The sequence below is a fragment of the Bufo bufo genome, chromosome 6 (assembly GCF_905171765.1).
Source record: "Bufo bufo chromosome 6, aBufBuf1.1, whole genome shotgun sequence".
In the NCBI taxonomy this organism is placed as follows: domain Eukaryota; kingdom Metazoa; phylum Chordata; class Amphibia; order Anura; family Bufonidae; genus Bufo; species Bufo bufo.
In genome coordinates, this window is record NC_053394.1 from 239,417,556 (window position 1) to 239,442,892 (window position 25,337).

At 39.6% G+C, this 25,337-nt stretch overlaps 1 protein-coding gene across 15 annotated transcripts in view; it reads right to left on the reverse strand.

The window, feature by feature from the left end:
- Positions 1 to 25,337, reverse strand: part of LDB3 (LIM domain binding 3) — a 217,348-nt gene that overhangs the window by 123,217 nt on the left and 68,794 nt on the right. For 12 of the 15 annotated variants that reach the window (XM_040436930.1, XM_040436931.1, XM_040436934.1 and 9 more), the window contains 3 exons: positions 24,811 to 24,962; positions 16,212 to 16,287; positions 13,130 to 13,539 (listed from right to left, as the gene is read on the reverse strand). In XM_040436930.1, the coding sequence (XP_040292864.1) occupies positions 13,130 to 13,539; positions 16,212 to 16,287; positions 24,811 to 24,962 (638 nt within the window). The remainder of the gene's footprint in view (positions 1 to 13,129; positions 13,540 to 16,211; positions 16,288 to 24,810; positions 24,963 to 25,337) is intronic. The other 3 variants (XM_040436939.1, XM_040436940.1, XM_040436946.1) reach the window with 1 other exon arrangement.

Below are 25,337 nucleotides of genomic sequence, written 5' to 3' on the forward strand. Positions count from 1 at the left end.
GTTGGGTGCACTGTAGGAGCACTATTACTACCATGTCTAGCAGAGAATTATTACTATTGGTGGGACTTTTGGGAGCACTATTACTGTGGAGGTACCCTGTCACAGTCTCAGCTCACCACAATTATTTTTGGGCGATTTTATGTTTACACTATTAGTGTCAGGGGCACTATTTGCTGGGCACAGTTATTTTAGGGCACTGTGTGCCAATAATCATTAAAGGGCACTATCTGCATGGTACTACTATTATCAGGGGATTTATCTGTGTCTGCAGTATAGTATTCAGGAGCACAGCGGCACAGTATTGGGGATGGTAGGATGATTTGTCCAGAAAATAGGAGGAGGATGGAAAAGTAGTAAACTAATATTTTTTTTTGTCAAACTGCAGAGACGAGAAATGGCTGAAAAATGGTGATCTGGTCTGAAGGTCCTAAAGTAGAAAATGAGGAAAGAGGGTAGGAACATCTACATCAAACAGATGTCACTGGATGTAAGAGGTATGTGCGCTGTATTACCCTGGATGTAAGAGGTATGTGCGCTGTATTACCCTGTATGTTCTGTAGTGATGGGAGAGTGGATATAGAATTTGGCCCACACTGTAGCAGCCTAGCCCCAGACTTCAGGTCACACTGTGTGTGTTCTGAAATCTGGAGCCTCACACCCATCTACTACATTATCTGTACACAGAGAGTTATCACCGTGTTATCTGTGGTTTTACATAGGACTGCAGGTGATATCCACTACATTATCTGTAAAAAGGGGCATGGCCAGAGGTTGGGGGGGGGGGCACAATACTTGGCTTGCCCCGGGTGCTGGCAACCCATGCTACGTCACTGGTCAGCCTGGCACTGCAGATGAAATAACTGCTCCATCAAGATAATGAACTGACTGCTACTACGGCTTATGCTCCTTGTGGTAGTGGAGACAGTGGAAGGTGGGTAAAGGAGAGGGGCCTCCTGGTCAGACACCCTTTCAGCAACAGGAAAACATTCCTCCAATTTGTTTTGATATGAAGGTCTAAAAGCACGATTATCCAGCAATCATCAGATTACTTGATGCTAATGATCTGCCTGTCAGTACATAAGCAAGAAAGAAAGCATACAATTTTCCATGCCTGCCAGAAAGCCCAAAGACCCAGTTATTTTTGGCTTCACCCCATTGCAATGATTGGTAGTCATGGCCAGTGTTATTGTCATTATCAGCTTTGTGCTTCTCCACCACCGACTCCTCCTGCTCCACCTTCTCCAGTGGTAACTCTTCATTCTCCTCCATGAGACTTTATCCATGTGGGTCCCTAACAGCTACAATGTGATCAGCAAGATGCATAAGTTGTTCTTCGTCCACCATTCCTTGTTGTAATATAGATATTTGGGGGATAACATCGCTGATGCCACTGTTGTTCCTACTGAGAAATTTGGTGGCCTCTTCAAAAGGCCTGAGTGCACGACAAGCATCTCTGATGAGCTGCCACTGCCTGACCCCAAAACAACATATGCTCCCTGCGGAGGTGGTGTGGTGCATGCTAAAATTATTCACTGCTTCATGATGCTCATGCAGATGCCCCAGCACAAAGTGGAATTCCAGCGAGTTGGAAAGCTGTGCAGTGGCAGACCGTTCTGTCACTACAAATGCTTTAAAAAAAAAAAGCATTACATTATTAAATGTATCATGTGAACCATGCAGGGATCATGTGTTATATGCCCCATATACATCACAGCCATGATGTTCCTGCTACTGTCACTGACCACCTTGCCCAGTTAGTAATGGTGGGGAGACAGCCTGTGGGATATTTGCTGATTGATGCACTTTAGCAACAGATCAGCTGTATGGCTACTCTTGCCCAGGCGTCCATCAACTCTAACATGGCATGCCAACGATTCACTTTACACATACGCCCTGCTTCTGTTGGGGACGGGAGGATGTCCATTGAGGAGCATGTGGAGGAGATGGATAAACGATGGGTGCGGGTACCAGACCACCATAAACATAGAGGTGCCAGTAGGACCGGGCCTCCTTGCTGTAATTCTATATTACCACTGGAGCAATAAACATTGACCCATTGAGCCATGAAAGACATGTATTGTCCCTGCTCCAGGTGTTCACAGCAGCATGCACCTTGCTGAACAGTGACAATTGCAAGGAGTGGCCTAAGCTCCATGGCTTTTTTGGAGAAATAATGGCTTCTAGGTATTTTCCAGCAAGGCTGAGCACACAGAATCAGTTTCCTAAAGGCAGCAGAATCCACTAAGTGGTACAGCAGCGACTGCACCTCCAGCAACTTGGCCAGATGGGAGTTAAGCTTTACACCATTGGATTGCTGGGTGAGTAGAGTTGTTTTCTGGCCACACAATTGCTGATAATGGAGTGGAGGAGGAGTAGTCTGAGCAGGAGAAGCAGTAACTGCTAATGATGATGACAATGAGACTTGTCACTTGGACACAGAAATAGATCTGGCTCTGGCATTTTTGGTGCGACCCTGGGACCCTTGTATATTGGGAGATTGGGGATCCACTGACACCTGTTTGGTACTCTAAAAAGGTATATATGAGTTAGAGATGGACTTCTATGCATGTGGTTCTCTCCATTGTAGTTTATAGAAGTTGTGAAATTCTAAGCAGATATGTCAGGTGGTGTAAAGATTGCAGAGTTTCATTGCATTGAGTTGCGATGTGACATGTGGCCTACTGTGATATGACATTTGAAGAAATCCAACACTTTTGGATTTTTGGTGGCGAGTCGCAAGCAACTTTACCATCCTAGACTGTGACTTGCCTGCAACTTTTTTTTTCTACAGCTAATAATCATGCAACAGTAAATTAAAGACATGTCACACAAATGTGTTGGTGACTTTTTTGAGCCTATTGGTCGAAGTGTGTGCCCAGCCTAATTGCTCCCCTTGGGAGTGGTTCACTGTTACAATATGTCCTTGGAGCAGAAAAGGTTGCGCACCACTGAGGATATAAAATTGCCCAGCATAAAATGCAGCACTAATTGTTGAGTGTACAGTGCAGTACAGTACATAGACAATACAAAAATGGCTGTTCCTTAGAATTAGTGCTCATACATGCTATAGTAACACAGCTCTAAGCAGACCATATTACTCATTCAGTCGAGTGTTTTGTTATAGATTTCCTATAGGAAACTATGCTAAACTGCAGAATGTGTGAATAAGGAAAGGAATCTAGTGTGAAGACACACTACAGGCATACCATTTTCCTGGTGCTGAGGCTGAACACCATATTTACTAAGCCCTGTAAAAAGGTTTGCCGTATATAGTCAGACTACATTCGCATTCCCGAACTGAGCATCCATCACAGAATTAATTAAAAATATTGGAAAAAAAAGTCCTGTATGCAAGACTTTTTTCTCAGCTAATAAAGCTTTCTTCCCAACGAAAACCAAATGAATCCTATTATAGTCAATGGGGTTTGTTAAGCTCAGTTTGCTTCAGTTATGTGCGGAATCCCGCATTTCTGTTATTTTTGTTGTTCTGCTCCTATAATGGAGCATAATAACAGAAATAAACACTGATGTGAAAAGGCCCTGTAAATGTGCTGCACTGTGTTTAGACCATGTACATCTCTTACATTTAGACCATTTTCTACGCCTAAAACAGGCGTACAAAATGATAAATGATATGAGCCTTCTGGCCCTTCCCCACCCACGCCACGCCCACTTTTTTAGACGTGCCATTTTTTGTCTTTCTTACTTTTCTTCAAAAACATATCATGCGATAGCTCTTGGCATTTTTTCAGGCATTTTGACAACACCTTATAGGGGAAAAATATCCACAAGGAAAACACTAGTGGCAAGGCACAGTGTGCAAGAAAAATGCCACAAAAAATGTGCCAAAAAATGCAGGTGCAAAAAGAAAATTCAGGTGTGTAGGGGCTCTCAAAGGGTTTCTTTTTTTTAAATTCCACCAAAGTCTGCAGCTGAGGTACCTGTGGCAAAATACATACTCATCTGCTCCCTGTGCTGTGTTCATGCTCTCTAGCTCTCTTCACTGGTCTTCCGGTCCCTCTCTATAGGCTTCCAGATGGACAGAGTCACATGCGTTGCTGCAGTCAATGACTGACCTCAGCAGTGACGTGCCTCTAAGCAGCATCCAGAAGATGGAGACTGGAAGACCTCTAAATTGAGCCAGGTAGCAGGAATGAAGCAGCGGTGGGTAGGTGAGTTTAGATTTTTCAACAGGCACTACAGGCTGAAATTTTGTATAATAAGAAAGTCAGTTCCGAATAGTCAATCCTACTTTGAGCGCTGCAGGTTTCAGGCGTGGTATGCATGTACAGTTGCAAGAAAAAGTATGTGAACCCTTTGGAATGATATGGATTTCTGCACAAATTGGTCATAAAATGTGATCTGATCTTCATCTAAGTCACAACAATAGACAATCACAGTCTGCTTATACTAATAACACACAAAGAATTAAATGTTACCATGTTTTTATGGAACACACCATGTAAACATTGTTGTGACTTAGATGAAGATCAGATCACATTTTATGACCAATTTGAGCAGAAATCCATATAATTCCAAAGGGTTCACATACTTTTTCTTGCAACTGTATTTATGCATTTGTGTTAAAGTAAAAAATATATATATATTTGTATATATAAATATAAGCTAAAAAAAGATTGCGATTCCTCAGTGGATGATACCTTTTAATGGCTAACTGAAAAGATGGCAAAATTGCAAGCTTTCGAGGTTACTTGGGCCTTTTCATCAAGTGTCTCTTAAGACAGTATCTGAACATCGACATATTTATACAACAACGTACATAGGAATAATGAGGTAAATGAGACAAGTTATGTATGTAAATATGTGAATGTTTAGATACTGTCTTAAGAGACTCCTGGTTTAAAGGCCCAAGTAGCCTTGAAAGCTTGCAATTTTTTCATCATCTTTTCAGTTAGCCATTAAAAGGTACAACCACTGAGGAATCTCAATCTTTTTTTTATCTTGTATTCATTCAGAAAGTCTTTAGGCCCTTTAATTTTTTTTCTCATTTTCTTAAGTTGGGGCCTTGTGCTAAAATAAAATAAAATAAAAAGTCCCCCCCTCCAATCAATCTGCGCTCAATATCACTTTAATGAGAAAATGAAAACAGAATTTTATAAAAGTTTGCAAATTTATTTAAAAAGAAAACCAAACATATTGCATTGATATTAGTATTCAGACCCTTTGCTATGACACTTGAAATTTAGCTCTGAGGACCTCCTATTTATCTTCGTCATCTTTGAGATTTTTCTACACCTTCATTGGAGTCCATCTGTGATAAAATCAGTTGATTCGGATGTGATTTGGAAAAACACACCCCGTCTATATAAGGTCTCACAGCTGAGAATGCAAAAACCAAGCCATGAGGAGGAAAGAACTGCCTGTAGAGTTGAAAGACAGGATTGTGTGGAGGCACAGATCTGGAGAAGGACACAAAAAAATGTGCTGCACTGAAAGTTCCCAAGAGGCCTCCATATGTCTTAAATGGCAGAAGTTTGGAACAACCAGAACTCTTCCTAGAGCTGGGCAAACTAAGTTATTGGGGGAGAAGGGCCTTAGTAAGAAAGGTGACCAAGAACCCAATGGTCATTCTGGTTGAGCTCCAAAGATACTGTGTGCAGATGGGAGAATTTCCAGAAAGTCAACAATCACTGCAGCATTCCACCAATAGGGGCTTTATAACAGAGTGGCCAGAAAAAAGCCACATAAAAGACACATGAAAAGCTTTCTGGAGTATGCAAAAAGCACCTAAAAGGGTCTCAGACTTTGAGAAACAGGAATCTCTGGTCTGATGAAACCAAGATTGATCTTTTATAGACTCAATTCTAAGTTTTATGTCTGGAGCAAACCAGACACTGCTCATCACCTGCCGAATACCATAACTACAGTGAAGCAAGATGGTGGAAGCATCGTGCTGTGGGGGTGTTTTACAACAGCTGGAATTGGGAAAGCTGAAAGGAGCACAGAGATATTCGTAATGAAAACCTGATTCAGAGTGCTCTCGACCTCAGAATAGGCCGAAGTTTTACCTTCCAACAAAATAATGACTGGCACACAGCCGAGACAACACAGGAATGGCTTAGGGACAACTCTGTGAATGTCTATTAGTGGCCAAGCCAGAGCCCTTCCGGGCAATAAGGCTCACCTGAAATGGCGAACTGCTGTGAAGAAGTATCATCTGTGGTTCTTAAGTGTGCTCACATAGACTGGATTAAATGTTTAACCGTGTGCATCCGGCAGAATGGTGGACACATAGAAATGTCATGTAAAGCACTTTAGGATACATTAACCTCACTTAACTCAGAAACAGGTAAAGATAGGTCAAAACTGACACTTCCAGTGTGTTTCTGAGTCAATTCTAGCCAAGACTGATATATCACATGACCCTCTTCCCATTGGAAAAACATGAGCTAAATAGAATATTGCAGATTTCAAAATGACAGCTGAAAACTTTTCCACCACCAAATAACACATTGGAAGTCACTTTTCTACCAATTACACCAGTTAAGAGGGTCTGTCCAGATGTTTGCCTCTCCCTGTATATATATATATATATTTATATTTATATATAGATATACACAGGAAGAGGCAAACATAATATATATACATATTATATATAAATATATATATATATATAAAAAAGGGAAAGTAGCGGCGGCACTGGAAACAAGCAATATGGGTGCTATGTCCAGGGATATTGCTGCTTACCCCAGATGTACAGGAACGAAGAAAGGACAGCACTCCAAGTAAAAATATACTGGTCTTTAATCACCCATGCAGATGGCAACGTTTCAGCTCCAAACAAGAGCCTTTTTCAAGCTAGAAAAAGGCTCTTGTTTGGAGCTGAAACGTTGCCATCTGCATGGGTGATTAAAGACCAGTATATTTTTACTTGGAGTGCTGTCCTTTCTTCGTTCCTATATATATATATATATATATATATATATATATATGTAAAGCGCTGTCTCTTTTATATTTTTCATTAGGGAAAATCCCTGAAAATATGGGTATCTATTGAAATCTTTCCATCCAATCTATCTCTTACTTTCCCTATACCTATTCATGGTAATGAACACTTTGTACATAGTGGTAACTAGGATTTCTTCTCCCTAGAATTTAGTTTGCACTTAGGCGCACAGCATCCAGGGCATATAGCCCGCCAGCTCCCCGACTACATCATTAGCATGTCTAACTTCAATTCTACTATTGCATTCTTTTATATATTTCTGTAGAGTAAAGTTTAGGATTCTCCAGTTTCTTTTACTGTACATAGTGTCACACCTCTTTCATAGAGAACTATTCTGCCATGTTTCCTAGCTCTAAAATATCCGCCTGCTATATTATCTACTGAGATATATTAAGAACACGATGGAGCCTGTAAGCAGATAGTCATATAGCCATTTTTGGTATGTGTTCAACAGCTGAGCATCTCCTTACAGTCAAACACAGTGTAACAGTATCATTTGGCAAAAAAAGGCCCTGTGTCTGTTTTAATCCTCTGAACCTCATCGCTGCACGTCATCTGACATTTTTAAGGTAGAACAGGAGGCTAACATTTAGAGAAAGATCAAATTTATGATCTGTGGAAGAAGTTGGAAAAAGCAATCCATTATAAAGTGGAAGTGCATTCATTCAGAACTGCCTGGATATATACAAAGGCACATAGTCCAGATGTTTGGTTTTATTATAATGGCTTGGCAAGTTGGCAGCAGTGATACCCATTTGGAGTATATAGTCAAGTTAGCTTAGGAATCCATTACCAGATCCCACAGCAAACAGTACAGTGAACCTTGTAGTAGACTCGGCACAATTATGTTACTCATATAGTGTGGAAACACTGTAAATGTATTTATAATAAAGGGAGAATGTTCGTTTAGAAGCAGCAAGGATATTGTAAGTCTTAAAGAAGTTTTCCAAGGGAATTATTATAGTTTTATTCTGTTCTGGTACTACTCCAGTCTCTACTCATCTCCGCTTCCTGGTTCCAAGTTCAACACGAAGTAACTTGGACTGCCCATCCAGCCAATCACCATCTGAGGTGGGTCACTGCAGCAGCCAATCCAAACCACTTCCTAGGTGGAGCCCAGGAGAGCAGCAGGGATCAGAACATCATTGGATCATCATCGAAAAAATTGCACCAGCATGGGAACTGTGAAGTGAGTAATGATTTTTTTTTTTTTTTTTTTGTTTTAACCTATTTGCTCTGTCCCCCTTTTTTTTTTTACTATTATTTCCTTGGAAAACCTCTTTTTCAGTTTTTTTTATTAAAAACTGTATGTATTTTTTTAAATTGCTGTAAATACCCTAATATTTTTTTGCAATAGGCCCTTTCTGTAGCGCTTTTCACTGCAGCACATGCAAAATACGTATACTAAAGCCATTTATGTGGTATATGGGTTCTGATTTCTACAATATATGCTGCAGTGTGCACACATCACTGCTCCTATTTGTGCCTATTATGCCGAAATCTCTGCATGGCACATGAGTGCAGGATCCCCTGCACTGATGTGCCATGCCAGGCTTTAGCCGAGTAGAATGAAGACAAGCAGGAGCAGTGATGTGCTAGGCAGGGGTTTCAACGGCACAGACAGGAACTCTGCATACCACATTACTGCTCCTGCCTGTCCTCATTCTAATCTGATAAAGCCTGGCATAGCATATCAGTGCCGGGTATCCTGCAGAGATTTCAGGGGAGCGGGCACAGGCATGAGCTCTGCATAGTACATTGCTGATCCAGCTTACCTTTCACGGATGTGCTATGTAGAGATTGCAGCAGAGCGGGCACTGGCAGGAGCATTGAATTGTGCGCCTACCAGTACAGCACTTGCTGCAGCTAAATATTGTAGAAATCAGAATCCATACACCACACACATGGCTATGGTGTACAGATTCTGTATGTGCTGCAGTGAAAAGCACTACAGCAAGGCCCAGACTTTGCAGGTCTGTTTTGCTACAAAAACCATAAAATCAATTAATAAAATATTTTACTAAATGTATTATTATAGTATTTTTTAACAGTTGAAAAAATTGATTGAAGGTTGAGATACACTTTAATTGTGTATGTCCCATTTGCTTTTGGTGTATTGTAAATAATAAGACATGAATGTATAAATGTTATAAGACATAGATGTATAAAACTGCATTATTTCTATTCTACTGTATGCAAAAGAGTTATCAAGCATGGCAAATCTGTTATGACCTAATAGTGTGAGGGGCAGATGTACTACCACAACCAAATGATGGGAGGTTTGAAAAATGATGGTTGATAATCTAGGGGACATTTCCATCAGGATGGATCCTCAGAGCTATCAGGGAAGAACCAATGATGGTTCCCACAACACTAAGCAATGATCCCTTGTGTAAATGTGGGTACAAGCAGAATTTACAATTAGCAATCATGCAGCCAATTATGATCATTTCTACAGTGGCCTAATCAGAGAAGATCATGGTAAATGACAATTGCCATAATTGGTGAGTGTTTATGGGTTCTTAAGTAGAAATCATTTTTGACCAACTGTTATGGTCAGGGGAAGCAGAGTCTGGCCAGACATTTCCCTTGCATCCGCCACTATAGGGGAAGTGCAGTATTACATAGCAGCTATTCAAATGAATGGCCTAGTCCACTAGAGTGATAGACACTCTACAAGACGTCTGCCCAGTATGATGCCCATTTGTAGTAATAGAGCATAAGAACAGGTTGTCTATATGAGACAACTTCTTAAATGTATTATGACATTGCTACATACAGTTAAGGGCTAGAAAATGTGTAATCTACGCAGTAATGTAAAATATAAGGTAACTACAAAGTAGAAAACATGTTCAAGCTTTAGTCTTTAAGTCAGGCTGGGTGAGAATGGGATGAGCAGTTGTAGTTATGCTGCATCACAGTGACTGGAGAAAGGTTGCAAGTAAACATTGAACAGTATGCAGCACACACACAAGTGCTCCGACCCCTTCAAACTGATGACCGTCAGGGTTACTAGGAGCCAAACCCCCGCCAGTTTGATATTGATGATCTGTCCTGGAGATAGGTCATCCATATTATGAAACTGTACACCCTCTTTAAAGAGGTTATTCCATTACCAACATTTATCACGTATCCACACGAAAGTGATAACTGCATGATCACTGAGGGTGTGACCACTGGGATCCACAGTGATCAGAAGAACAGGGTGTGTCAAAGTCACACGGGGACTCTTTAACCCCCGTTCTCAGCAGTTGGACCCCAGTGATCATATATTTGTCACCTATCTTGTGGATAGATGATAAATGTTAAAGAGAATACCCCTTTGATACCTCTCTATATAACTAGTATATATACATGTGTCATGGCAATAACATTTCTTTGAAGACACTGGATGGAGACTACAGAAAGAATTAGTTAAACTACTTTTCATATTTTTCTTTAAAGTTCAATAAGGTCTGTTTCCCACTGCCGACATTAACCTGCTGGAGATTTCTAGTTCTGGCATCGGCAGATGTTACCGGAATGCCTGACGACTTCATTGACTATAATGGGGTCCGGTAGAGATCCATCCTTTACCCTGCATACAATGCTATTTGTCCGTCCGAAAACCAGCATATTTGCCAGGTAGCAGCTGGATCTCATTATAGTCAATAGGGTCGGCAAGCATCCAGATATCTCCGGCAGGCTGCTCTCTGCTGGAACAGCCTGCTGGAACTAATGCCGGCAGTGTGAAACAGGGCTAGGTAATATAACAGCATTCCAGATACAGGAGCGTAAACATTATGTTCTGTTTTATTACTGGCATGAATGAGTAATCTTTCATGTTAGGACTTTTCAGGGAGAGTATATTGTTATAGGCCTCCTGCACTGATTCCAAGACACAAGCAAACTAAAACCATCCTGTATTGATTAGCATTGTATGCTGATATTATTTAGGAAGTGAACTGCAGTATACACAAATTATATGGCTGTATTATGTGGGCTTTTTAGGGGGATGTTGTTTGGATATTGCAGTGTCACACTGGGGTGCCTGGGGCGCACCAGTAAAATTAATTTTGAGGGCCCACTGTATATGCAAATATTACCCATTCGTAACTCCCTAAAGCTGCACCAACAACATATTCTAGTCACCTTAGCCACCCAATACATTTATAACAATGAACTGGGTAGTTTGTTAAATAATCTGTATTCTGTATGTTTGTTAATATCTGTATGTAGTGCAGTCAATGTACTGTGCGATTTGCCACTTGTGTAGGGGGTGGGGGTACTAATTGTCCCACCTGGGTAAGGGGCCCACTGGGGGACATGCCTGTACCCCCATGGGCCAGTGTGGACCTGGGATATTGCACTATTATTTGTGCACTATATGGAATTATTATGTTGTATTATCTTAACACTATACGGTAGTATTATGTGGGCTGAAATTAAAAGGAAACTATAAAAAAAGGTTGCTCTTTGTAGGTAACAAACCGGAAATACCAATATTTTTTAAGAGGGGTTAGCTTTTTTTATAATGAATATTATTCTTCTGGCTTTGGAAGTCTCTAACATTTAGATAATCTGTGTTTTATGAATATCAAACATCATCATGCTTCAAATATCTAGAAAAATGAAAGCTACCAAAATGCTACCAAAATGCTCATGCCTGGGTGAATAAAACAGTCTTGCTCCAGCTTATATGCCAAACACCAACAGTTGTCATATCTACAGTAACATAAATGGGTGTGAAAAACCTTCAATGTCAAAGGCCAAATTCATCAACTTTTGCAAAAAAAAAAAGAAAAAGAAAATGAATGTCATTTTCTAACATATATATTTTAGAAATTCAGGTGTGACTGCAGTGTGCAGGAAACATAAGTAGGATGTTGTTTCGAGTTACGTTTAAACTAATGTCAGCCATACATATCAGATTGGTGTTGCTATGATTCATTGTTTGGCTGACTGCTATCAATCTCGATCCATTCATAAACATGCATGCTTAGCTTGGTTGAGCATGCATGTGTTCTCTCTTTATGTCTGCCTGTGACATGAAGACAATTACTGTGGTGCTTGGTAGTTTTAAATATCAAATAAAAAATAATTTAACATCTTAACCATGCGGTAATGATTTTGTTTGTCAGGTAAAGACGATCACATATCTCAGATTCCTGCATCACATTTTAACACAGGGAAGCAACATATAATTTCAGTCACACCTGATTTCTAAGGCTTTGAGTGGAGTAAGGCTGCAATTTTGAGAATAAATAAGAGATGAGCGAATCGATTGTACAGATTCGGAATTTGTCCCAAATTTCTTGGAGAGAGAGGGGGAGAGAGACAGACTCAAGAGCAATATTTCTCTTAGTGAGATGTGCAAGCTAGCTTTTCTTGCAAAAGGACAAGAGTATCGAGTGTCTCAAGAGAAAATTGCCCTGGTTAGCTGAGTGGCCTTAGGGACCTCTTTCTTATTAGGGAGACTACTTAGTATGCATAAAGAGTATTGTAGTCCAGCCAAAGTTGCTTTGAATTTCTGGGAGAAATATATTCAAATTAGCATATCTTACTGGCATAAGATAGGCTTGGTTTTCTTTTCTTTTTGAAAGAAAAGATAATTTAAATATCTTTCACAAAAAACCAAAGGTATACAAATTAGCTTTCTTGTATTAAATAGCACTGATTCAACAGTTTGGGGCTACCACTAGGGGAAAATCATATTATGAAAACGCACTGATTGAAGAGTTTAAGGGGACATACTCTGTCTCTCGCTCTCTCTGGGCTTCTAGGACTTTTTTTTTTTTTTTTTTAGAGAAGAAAAATGAGTCCTAGGCAACCTAAGCTTATATATACACCAATTTTCAAGGCAATTTCAGCATATTTGATTAGGGTAAAAATGAATTGGACCCAAATATTATTTTTTTCATTCAGAAAATTGGAGACAAAACAAATTTCAAGAAATTCGCTCATCTCTAGAATACCTATTTTTTTTGTATCAGTATCAGTAGTAATTACAGTAAATGTCTGAAAGTATTGGGTAAAGATTAGTAATTGGGCAACTTTATAAAGCAACTTGATCCTGGGCTCAAAGTTGATGAATTCTGCCAATCATACATTTTGTGAAAAAGTATGTGAAACTGTATAGTTTCTGTTCATGGTAAAACTTAACAAAAACCTTATATTACCTACCCTCTAAGAAGACCACCTCCTGAAGCCCTTCCTTTGAGACTCAAATTATGTATCTCAGCCATTTCATTAACAGTCTGTGCTGAATAGAGCCCAATGGGGTTGTTGTATAGTCTTTTCTTAGCAGGGCTAAACTGACTGTTGGTATTGTTCTCATCATTGACTAAAACATCAGGCTTAGGACCTATACTGCGCCTGATAGAGGAAGCTTCAGAAGCAATAGAATGAGAAGACATGGAAGATCTAAGTGATGATGTCTTTACAAAGGAGTTGCTATGTGAATGGTGGATCTCTTGCTTGTTGAGGTAGCCTGACATTGTCCCATTGGTGGTCACGCTACCAGTCAGTGGCATAGCAGTTGTGTTAGACAGAGCACTGAAGACTGTTCTGCCATTAATTTCCAAAGCGTGGTCCTGTAGCATACATGCAGGCCAAGAAAGAAGAACACAGTAATCAGAGTAAACATGCATAAGAGACAAAACTATCATAACATAGTCTTTAGATGAACCAACATTCACAGCAATCTGTTCTAGTCCAGCTTTAATATGTTGACTACTCAAGCAAGACATTTGAGCACATAACGTGATATCGTTCTTATTGAAGCAGCTTTTCATTGTGTTAATTTTGAGTTAGAGACGGATTATTTAGCACAGTTAGGAATGTACATTTTTGATAAACATGTCTCTTCTATGCCAAGTGACTGATCACCCATTCATCAAAGGGAATTAGAGTTCCTTTTGGTTGTGCCATTCTTCAAGATTTGTTTTGATCCATTTTGTAATTGATCCTACAGACAATTTTTTTTTTATCCTAAAAAGAGCATAAGTGTAAACCGAGCCTTCACATGTACATTTCTCCCAGCTGCAACACCTGACAGAAGTTTAAACGTGTTGGTTGGAGAAACACCCAGCAGATTGGGCAGAACTATTGCTTTCCTATAAAGTTCCATGCATTAAAATGTTTCTGTACAGTTGCCACAAAAATAGTTCCACCTGGTCACTTTTGAAATTCTGACGAGACATTGCAGTATCAACTCTGAATGTGAACATGATGGCTCTGTTGATGAGATCTCTTAGCATCCATTACTGGTCTGTCATTCTTTATTTTTCAGAGTACACAGATTAAAAAGTACAGTGCTCAGACAGTAATTGTCCAATCTGTCCCCAAAGTCTCATTTACATGGTACCTGCACACCTGTCCTTTCCTGTACTGGTTTCTGAGCAAATCATGATAACTTCTACCTGAGAAGCTGAGATGTGTACCTCGATTTCCAGCACAACTTAGAGTTGGGAGTGTCAAGTAGAAGTAGAAACTGTAAATGGCCTTTTATGTTGACAGAATCACACTATTAGACACTAGCGCTACTTTACTCTGAGTTGTGTTATCATCAGACATGCAATTCAAGGTCATGTAGTATAGCCGTTTCTGCATCTTTTTGGCTATAAATACTGTGCATGTCCAGTGCTACCAGGATACAAACGTGGCTCATGTGTAGTACTTGGTATGGCCTTTCAGCTCCATTGAAATGAATGAGACTGAGCTGCAATACCAAACTCAACCTGTGGACAGGTATGGCACTGTTGTAAAAAAAAATTCTAATCCTGTAAAACCAATTCACGATTATTTCAGTCACTATAATGATACAATACGATATATGTGAATGAATGCTGCGATGAAAGAAACTCAGTAATAGCATTGTACATATGTATTTGTTGTCTGGATATTTGACTAATAGTAAAAATATACTATTCCGCATCAACAACCCAAGGAAACTAAAATATTTATTTTGTGCAATGAGAATAGGAAGCTGAAGGGTAGATATGGATAACAGGCTGCTGGTAATTCAACAATGAACAGTTGGGAGAAAATGTTGGTTGAGTAATCTTTAGAATTTGCAGCAACAATTCAGTTTGTGGACATCTACTTCTGCTTCACCTATTCTTCCTACACCTAGTACTGCTATTTTAGAGGTTACAATACAAATATTGTAAATTAGATTGAAAAATCTCCAAATACACAGCAGAGAAAATCTACATGGAAATACAGCAACGATAACATGCCCTATGTGTTGGAGATTTTCTTTTCCATTTTTTTCATAGAATTCACCCATTGTGAAGCAAAGTCTAGAAATCTTCCGCAAATTTTGGTTGTGAATTTCAGGCAGTCCATGGCTTATAGCTATCTACAGGCTTTGATCATGCTGACCTACTGCATAAAGGAAACAATTTTAATACTCCTACTATATTTGGATTAGCTGTTTAAGTCATGCCCTAATATATTCCTGGCAGGAGCATCGCTAAATGGCATGCAGAGGTAGCAGTTGCATCCTGGCCAAGGTACTTGAGAGGGCTACTCAGCTACATAAGATGACACCAGAGGTATAAATGGTGCATTCTAACTGTCAGGCCCTATTACAGGTTTTGAATTGGCACCCAAGAGCTTCAAATTACACCTTTGATTCCCAACTGTATATGTTCTTTCAGTTTAAGGCTCCATTCACATCGGCTTTTGAAATTCTGATATTCTGTCCCGTCATAGGAACAGAATATCAGAATTGCTGTATCCAGCTGGCGCCTGACTGATCCCATTCACTATAATAGGGGCTGCTGGATTTCCAGTACGAATACCGGAATTCCGACGGAAAAATACCGCTGCATTCCGGTACTCATGCCAGAAACTTGGTGGACTCCATTATAGTGAAAGGGATCTGTTGGGCACTGGTCATGTCTGGCATATGCCAGATACTACAATTCTGGTATTCTGTTCCTATGCCGAAACAGAATACCAGAATTTCAAACAGTGATGTGAATGCAGATGTGTATCGTTAAGTTTGTTCTTACTCTGTGCTGCATGGAAACCATCCACAAGCAAGCCAGATGCTGCTTGCAAAGCCTCATGTGTGTTTTGCAAACAACTAGAATAAACACATTAATTACAACAAGAATACCCAATGCTCAATAAAATATAAAAATCCAAACATGACTATTATATGTAATAGTTTAATAAAAAAACGAAAGTACTAGACTTACATAATAATGCATCTTAAAATATGCTATTTCTGTTGGAAAAATGGTGCAACACGTACCTTCTGATGAGGGATTACCGGCATTGGAGAGTCCATTCGTGGTGTGGCTGTTGGAACTGGACCTGGACGTTTTGACCTGTAAAGAAAGAATTCAGATTTAACAAAAGTGCTCTTGACATTACATGGGCAAATGCTTTGCATGAAATTAGCAGTTGGTTGTATTTCTAAACACATCTTCATACTCGATATACTATTTGAACATTTAGATATTTTTTCCATATAAAATGAACAAAGGGGTGGAGAGAGTCAGGGTCAGGAATGCCAACCTGATTATTTCTTAGTTTATGGACATTTTTTCAAACAAATCATTGACGGCCAACATTTTTTACAGACCAACTGTAAGATCATAATAAAATATAAATATTATTAACAATATCTTTCTGGGAGAAATTAATCTAAATGCATTAGCAACATCTCTTGTGACCTATAAGGTAAGAATTATCTGCACAGGCACATCAAATTTTTTTTATAGACAGTGTAAAAAATAACTATTTTGGGTTGCAAAGGTAGCACTTAACACCAAGACCCTGGTTCCTATGGATTTCCAATGGCCTCTCTGCCACACCAGTATTATAAAAAGTATATGATATGTGGGAGCCCTGTTACATATTTTATATTGATGCTCAAAAGTTTCAGGTTAGGCCTCCAGAATCTGGAATTCTTTACACTAGAATAGGACATATGGAGATCAGCATGGGTGACTGTGGCAGTCTCGTCTCCTATAGCTGCTAGATGTCGTAGCACTGTTATTGAAATTTTACCACTAGGCTGCGGGATGTTCTCGACAGGGGTGTGCAAAAGTAGAAGTCACAGCTGAGCCCTGATGCCTGAGAAGATGCCACTATTAAAAATGCGAGAAAAGAGTTGAATGGCACACCTCTGTGGTGAAGGTGGTGCTCAGTGGTATACAAAGTTCATGCAATTGAAGAGAAAACCACGGCACTCTAGTTGCTGTGTCGTTAAATACTTATTTTTTGGAAAGATTTTTTTTTAACTTTTTTATCTATCAAGCGAATAATATTTAGCCACTGGCCAACATTTCGGTCAACAATAGACCTTGATCACGGCCTTAGTCATGGTGCTTGTAGTTTGGCTGGATGGCGCCATCCAGCCAAACCACAAGCACAATGACAAAGGCAGTGATTAAAGTCTACTGTTGACCAAAACGTTGGCCAGTGGCTAAATATTATTCTCTGGATGGATAAAAAAGTTTAAAAAAAATCTAAAAAAGCTTTCCAATAAATAAGCATTTAACAAAGCAGCAACTAGAGTGCTGTGGTTTTCTCTTTAATTACTATTAAAAATGCCACATGGAGCATATAACAGACTTTTTATTGGGGTTCAGGAGCTTCATATTACATCTCGATGAATTGATAATTATCAGTTCTATTAGTATACTGAAATTCTTTGAATTTGTCATCCAGTACTCCACTATAGTACTGCAATATATGGTGGTTTTAATATCAGGAGAATGAGGTTTATCTGAGAGAACCAATAATCACTTATACATTGTCATATTGGAGCTATATTATGAGACCCAAAGACTTGCATAGGTTCCTAATGTACTGGAGTTGGTCTTTGTATGCCTCCATCACATAATCTGTTACAGAGGGTAGAATATATCTGACATGTAAAGATAGTATAAAGGCTTAGGGGACTCTGTGTGCCAGCATGCAGCCTTCTGTAAATGGCTCAGATGTGTGCATGAAGCCTTAAGGTGGCCATACAACTCTCTTGTCTACCAAACTCATACATGCCTGGCTAGGGTCCGACACATGGAACACCCGTCGATCAGCTATTTGAGTTGGCACCGCTGCTAACAGTAGCACAATTTCCTTCTCTCAGCTTAGCCTAGGCCATGTAAAGTCACGTTTCATCGATCACATTGGCTTAGGTGCAGCTCAGTCCCATTGAAGTGTGCTTGATGAACTGAGAGAAGTCCACAGTGCTACTGCCAATGCTTTCTCCCAGGTGTCGGACCACCACCGATCAGATACTGTAGAAAAGTCTCAGAAAACCCCTTTAATAATGAGAGGTTTACTCCAATAAGTACAAAGCATCAGGCATTTTGAAATTTAACATGCGTGATTGTTTTTGCCCTGCCATCTGGGGAGAGGTGAGATACTCCTAAATACATTAGATGGACAGCTATTTTTGCCTAACGTTTATCTCTTGTCTTTCTAATGCCTTTCTTTGACAAACACATTTATGATAATATGCATATTACTTATAATAACATTCATAATTATAGTAGTAAATTTTTTTTCTTTTTATAGGTTCCCTGCCTAAGATTACATTCCTTCATATGACCTTCATTATTACTTTTGTGTGTATGTAATACTTTATACACTTTTTTTGCTTAAATTATACAGTTGTTCCACAGTAGGGCTGCAGTTATGTATTTTCGGGTTCTCAAAAACTTAAATAAAGCACAAGCATAACGAAGTAATAAGATGGAACTAGAACTAGGAAGTATATTTATTATTCCTCTTGATGAAATGAAACTTTTTTTTACAGTATTTACTGTGGTCCAGGCTAGTCAGCCAGCAAAGCAGAACTGCAAACACCAGAGCGAGAAACTAACAAGTTTTCTTGTAAAAACTGCATTACATCTGGTGGGAAGATTATTTCAGTCACAAAGTACAGTGATTGCCGTGAACGGCCTCCTGCCATATACATTTTAGAGAACAAGCATTCATTCTGCCTTTCAGTGAAGAAATTGCTTTTCCTTGTCAAGAATTCTCCAAATGATTTCCTATCTCTGGCTTATTTTAGCATCTCCCATAAATATAAAATACAATATGCTATCAATAATCAATTAGCTATGTATGGAAGTTTATTTTCTTATAATAATGGGTGTATATTGTGGTTTTTTTTTCCCTACAAAATTTGCAATATCTTTTTTTGCAATTTTTGAATGGGAACCTTTATTGTTCCCTCCAAGCCTATATAAATCTGTCTTGATCATGTGATGATAATGCAGATGCATGGCTCATTATCAGAACCCTACTGTGTGATCAAGACAGATTTTAACCCCCGAATGAGTGTTTTTCGGTCTTAAATGACTAGATGTTTCTTTTTGCTATTTTACACATGTGGTAGTTAAACAGACCTAACTTTTTTTTTTCTTTTTTTGGGTACCACAATAATTTTTGCACCATTTTTTCATGAGACATGAGACAGGGCTGTGTTTTAATATCATCTGTTAAAGAAATATTTTTTTCTTGAGTTTTATTTATTCAAAACTACCACAGCCACATGCAGTGCACTGGCCTGCAGGCCGAGGGCGTGAGGGACAGAGAGGATAGAAGTGGTGGCTGTGGCAATGAGTAAGGTTGTAGTTCTCATAGTGTCAAACCCTGCTCCAGCGCTCCCCAATGACAGGCGTGCAGTGGATGGAGGGGCACACCTTTTCTTCTCTTGGGTGCACACCCTGAATTTAGGGGCTCCTGTCTGGTGTTTGCTAGGGTGCCCTTCCTGTTAAATGAGCAGCAGCATGCAAGGCAGTAGACCAGGATGACTCCTGCATAACGGACTCCTGGAGCGGAAACTCGTACTTTTAGAAACACAAGTTCACTCAACTCCATATTCCTGATGTTTAATTAAAGCCTGAGGATATCTTGTTTATAGTAAAAAGATGTAATACGTTTCACGGTTTAAGGCCTTATGCACATGAACGTATTTTTATTTTGTGTATTTTCAATTTTTTTTGCGGACTGTATATGGAACCATTCATTTCAATGGGTCCGCAAAAAAAACCCAGAAGGTACTCCGTGTCCATTCCGTTTCCATATGTCCGTATTTCCGTTCCGCAAAAAAATAGAACATGTCCTATTATTATCCGCATTACGGGCAAGGATAGGACTTTTCTATTAGGGGCAGCTGTTCCGTTCCGCAAAATAGGGAATGCACACAGATGTCATCCGTATTTTTTGTGGATCCGTTTTTTGCAGACCGCAAAATACATACGGTCGTGTGCATGAGGCCTAATAGTTTCCTAGCATGGTCATCTCCCCTGTATGGTCAAAAAACTCTCCCTATTCCCTGAAAAAAAAAATTAAAAGAATTCATGAACATTCAATGACCACAACCACAGATCGATAAAACTGACAAATTGATTTTAATTTGATATTAATTTATATAGCACCAACATATTCTGCAGTGCTATTCAGATATTGGCATCACTAACATTGGCCCCCCTTCCTAATATAAATTCCAAATGAACTTTAAGCAGGTTTTTGGAGTGTTGGATTAAACCATACAGATTTTGAAGATTGCGCCCATAGTTGGCAAAAGTAATAGCCACTTAGCCATAATGCTACAGTGGGTCTGGTTATGTGACTGGGTCAGTTTTCAAGGTCTTCCATGCAGAGCAACTGTCACACAACCATGTCTAATCCTGCAAAACTTAGTGCTTATTCACACATCAGTGAATCATGGACTTCTGTTTTTTGCACAGACAACACTCATATCCATTAATTTTCGGGTATTTATTCACACATCCTTGCTTTTCCTCCTACCATTGTTCAGGGAAAAAAACAATGGGAGCATGCAGTACTGTCACGAACCAGCGGGTGCAAACCCACTGTGCCGCGTGTCCTACCTCCTCTAAGGGCGTTGTCTAAGTGAACCCCTCAATCTTCACAGTACCCCTAATGGTGGGGATAGACTTTCCCGAGGGGAACACCAGATTGCTACCTCTTGAGGAGAATAGGCACACGAGGCAGTTGGTCCAGGCGGACCAGGAGGTACCTGAGAAAGGTACCAGAAGTACAAGCGATGTCAGCCGGCGGGGTCATTACCAGGAGCAACAGTGCAGGACCAAAGGATGAGGCAGAGGCATAGTCAGACAGACAAAAGGTCAGGGCAGGTGGCACAGATACAGGTCAGGCAATCCGGATCGGCAACAGGAGAGTCAAGTCAAGCAGGCAGGGATCAAACGGGTAGCAGAATCCAGGAACACAAGTACGAGTTAGGTAAAACAAGGAACACAGGAAAACAAGCGGATATCAGGAACCTTAGCAGGACACAAGGTCCTTGACACTGAGGCATCTGGGAAGGGGGCTGAGCCACTTATATATGTGCAGGAGGGCTAGGATTGGTTAACGAGGTCACATGACCTAACCCATAAAGCCCAGGAAGTCTGATCTTAATCCAATTTAAATGTTGTGGAGGGACCTAAAGTGAGCAGTTTATGTAAGGAAAGTCAGCAATACAACAGAGTTGAAGTTGTTTTGTTTTTAAATGGGATAAAATTCCTCCAAACCACTGTACAGGATTAATCAATAACTACCGGAAATGTTTAGTTGCGGTTATTGCTGAACTAAGGGGTCACACCAGATACTGAAAGCAAAGGTTCACACTTCAAATACTCTCACAACTCACAGATATGTGATATTGGGACATTTTCCTCATTAAATAAATGACCAAGCCTAATATTTTTTTACACTTTTGTTTGATTTGGTTATGTTTATCTGCTTTTAGGACTTGTGTGAAAATATGATGTAGTTTTAGGTCAAATGTATGCAGAAATATAGAAGATTCTAAAGGATTCATGAACTTTTAAGCACCACTCAACTTTTATTTTAGCATAAGATAAAATTTTCTCTTTAGGTTTTTCTATAACTGGTACCATTTAGCAATATTACAGTGAACATCTACTTTTTAAAGCCAAGCTGTTACTTAATTCATCTTTACTGTGGCCAGATCTTATGGCATAAACTGGTAAAATACTGTCTACCTTCATCTTCTATTAAGGGGATCTTAGTAGACTACTGCATACTATTGGTTTTATATTGGTAATAATTGTTATATGCAGTTTTAGTAGGATAAGCCATATTGCTTTCACATTCTACCATATATAGTTTATCCCGCAGAGCACGAGCTTAAGGAAAGTTTCCATGAATATACATTAATGCATGTTTGGTGGAGTTCCAGAGCAAACCTCCCCTCTCCACAAAGTGTGACCTGCAATTTCTTTATTTTTATCCTAGCATTGAGGCCTGTGTACACACGTGGCTGTACCTGGTCCTACACCTCAGCTCTGTTATTCATAGCCCCATCATTAGTTATCAATCATTGCAGGTCTGAAATTGAGTTTTGTATAATGCAGTAAATGCACCCATTGGCTCTTTGCTTATTAAATGGGTATTCCCATCACAGACAATGGGGGCATATCCCTAGAACGAGAATGGAGCGGGGAGAGTTGTGGCTGGAGGACCCCGGGTTTCCCGGGGTCCGGCCACCACCAAGTGCTGCTTCCTGCTGCTCCCATACATGTGAATCGGAGCGCACCACACATGCGCAGCCCCTGCTCCCATTCATTTCTATGGGGCCGATGGAAATAGCCGAGCCAGAGCTCGGCTATTTTTGGCGGCCCCATAGAAATGAATCGAGGGCGGCTGCTCATGTGCAGTGCGCCCTCCAATACTTTCCACGCTCCATTCTCCGTGTATGGGACCCGCACCTATTAGACAAAGAGGGCATATCCTAGCGATATGCCCCCATTGTCTGTTAGGATGGCAACACCCCATTAATTATTACTTTACCTATAGTTTATAGACACGAGTTTTTGTCCTTTCAAATTTTTTGCAGAGATGCCATAAAGAAACGGATTACTGATATTCCACCTGTCTCTATTCTTAACCTAGTAGTGCTTTTATGTGTGATCTTGTCCATCCACAATTTCACAACTCATGAGAAAAAAAGACACCTAAGAATTGCATGTAATCATCCCACATTTTTACAGCTCGCCTCATTCTGTAGTCCATTCAGACATCCTTTGTAGCTGCAAATACCCAGAAATTGTGAGGAGCCAAAACTATAATGTCTTTCTATTTATCTCTGCTAGATAGAGGCAAAGTGACGTTAAGTGAACTATACACATTGTCTGCTTTCAATAAAACTAGTTTTCAGCCAACATAAACATTTGGTGAAGATTTGTTGTTCATTTTCTATTGAAGCATTGGTTCCTATATTTTATGAGATAGTTTTTTTGGAACGCTTATTTTCTTAGTATGAGATGTTGAACGTGGTTTTCATTAAATTTATTTTATCCAGGGAAAAACAAAATGCCCAAGCCACAAATAGCTCTTTTGGTTTGTATAACTGCAAGTACTGGTAAATACTGAAATTATTGACAGACCAATAAAATACAAATGGACCCCATTTAGAAACCATTCACAATCGATGTGTTTGGGTTCGGTTATTGGAATAGCCTTGAGAGAAATTAATATGTAGGCATTTCAAAGAGAAGAAGAGGATAAGATGCTGCTAGACAAAAGGGGTCATTTATTATCCAGAAATATGTCTATATTAGGCGTATTTCTGGTGTGGATTGTGGTACAACTAACTGTTCTGCGACTTTTTCCCGCTCATGTCAGTTTTGACATGGTTGCTAACCCGTTCTAAGCCTGACAATACAGAACCACATTAAATATATTTTTTTTTACCGTTTCCAAATAATTATCTATAAATCGATCAGATATACAGGACTTCATGGCATCCAGGCAATTAGTATTAAGCAGCATCCAAGTGTTAGGGAAGTAAAAATACAATATTAATGTCAATATTTCTGGTAGTCTATGGTAGTTAGGAGGTTAATCTCAGAATTCCTGTCTATTAGTCTAGACTAGTCAATTTCTGTATCTGTGGTGGTCTTGGGAATTGAAATGGTATGTATGACTGGTGGTATACTGTAGAGAATGAGTTAATAACAGTATACCTGTTGGCCCAGGGTCGTGAAGGGGTTATTGTCCGTGTACCTGTTGTCTAGAGCAGTGAGGGGGTTAATTCCAGTATTACTGTTGGGTTTTGTCAGAAAATAGGTAATATATGGATCCCTGGGGGTTTGTTGCCCCAAGCACAGTGGAGGAGTTAATGCCACATAACTGAGGTCCAGTGGCTACTCACCACCCCTGGCTCCAGCATTGTCCTTTCTGTAGCTCTGTAGCAAGAGGATGAACAGTGATGGTTCAGCTTCCTGTTTTCTCCTCTTTTACTAACCATACAGATGAGGGCAATAAAGAGAACCATGCAACTGTAACTGTACAACTGCACAGTTCTCTCTATGATCAGGCATTATTTAAGAGAGCTCAGCCAGTCAGCCAGTCTGACTTTCTCTGATCTGTGAGAGCTTCTGAGCTGCACTGCAACACCACCTGCCGTGCAACTTAGTGGGAGCAGTACTATTGGACGCATCTGGCAGCTTCTTATCGCTCATCTCCTATGGTAAAATATTGAGAATATTGATATCCAACATGTCGAATCTCTCTTTACCCTGACCTCTACTCTCTCAGGACATTCGTGAGATCAACATACAAACTGTATGGTCAGCTTTAAACAAAGTAGTCTTCTGTCAATCAAGCTTAGCTTGCAGGAGTAAAATGTGTTAGTAAAAATTTTAAGAGAAAATATTATGACTGTGACTCAGTTACAAATTTTATGATATAAAATGAGACTTTACCTTGGATCACCAGTTGGTTGGTTGAAGGCTGGCAGCTGTCACCACTGGTTAGTTAACGTTGTTAGTCTACCTTTCATGGTGTCATACTTAGTATTTTAAGCACTTTTAATTGTAAATGAACTAAAACAGACTTACTTCTGTAGAGTGAGGCTCAGATTGTAGCTTGCAGACTTGATTTTATTCTGGGCCTCTAAGTGTGTCATGCCATCTGTGCTTACTCCATCAATAGCCACCACCATGTCCCCTTGGTTTACATTGGACTGTGCTGCTTTACTGCCTGGAGTTACCTGTTTAAAAAATGAGAAGAAATAATTTATATGAAAGTGAATTTTTTAAAAATCTATTGCATATACAGTATATATTTGTTAGGGAACTGGAGATACATTTTTACTGTTATAGACCTGGTTGAGCAGCGATAGTTTATAATTTTTGACAATGCTTCAACTCATTGAAATCATGTAAGCTAGATATTATAGGGACATAGATAATATCAGAAAAGCTGCAATCAAAAATAGAGTTCATATTTCTTAATAAGGCAACATCTTTGACACTAATGAGCATGAAGATACTTAAGAAAATAAAACTACATAGAAAGAATTTCAGCAATGTCTATTAACCTCACATTTGAAGACGGCTGTTTATTTTCATTCTTATAGTGCTCA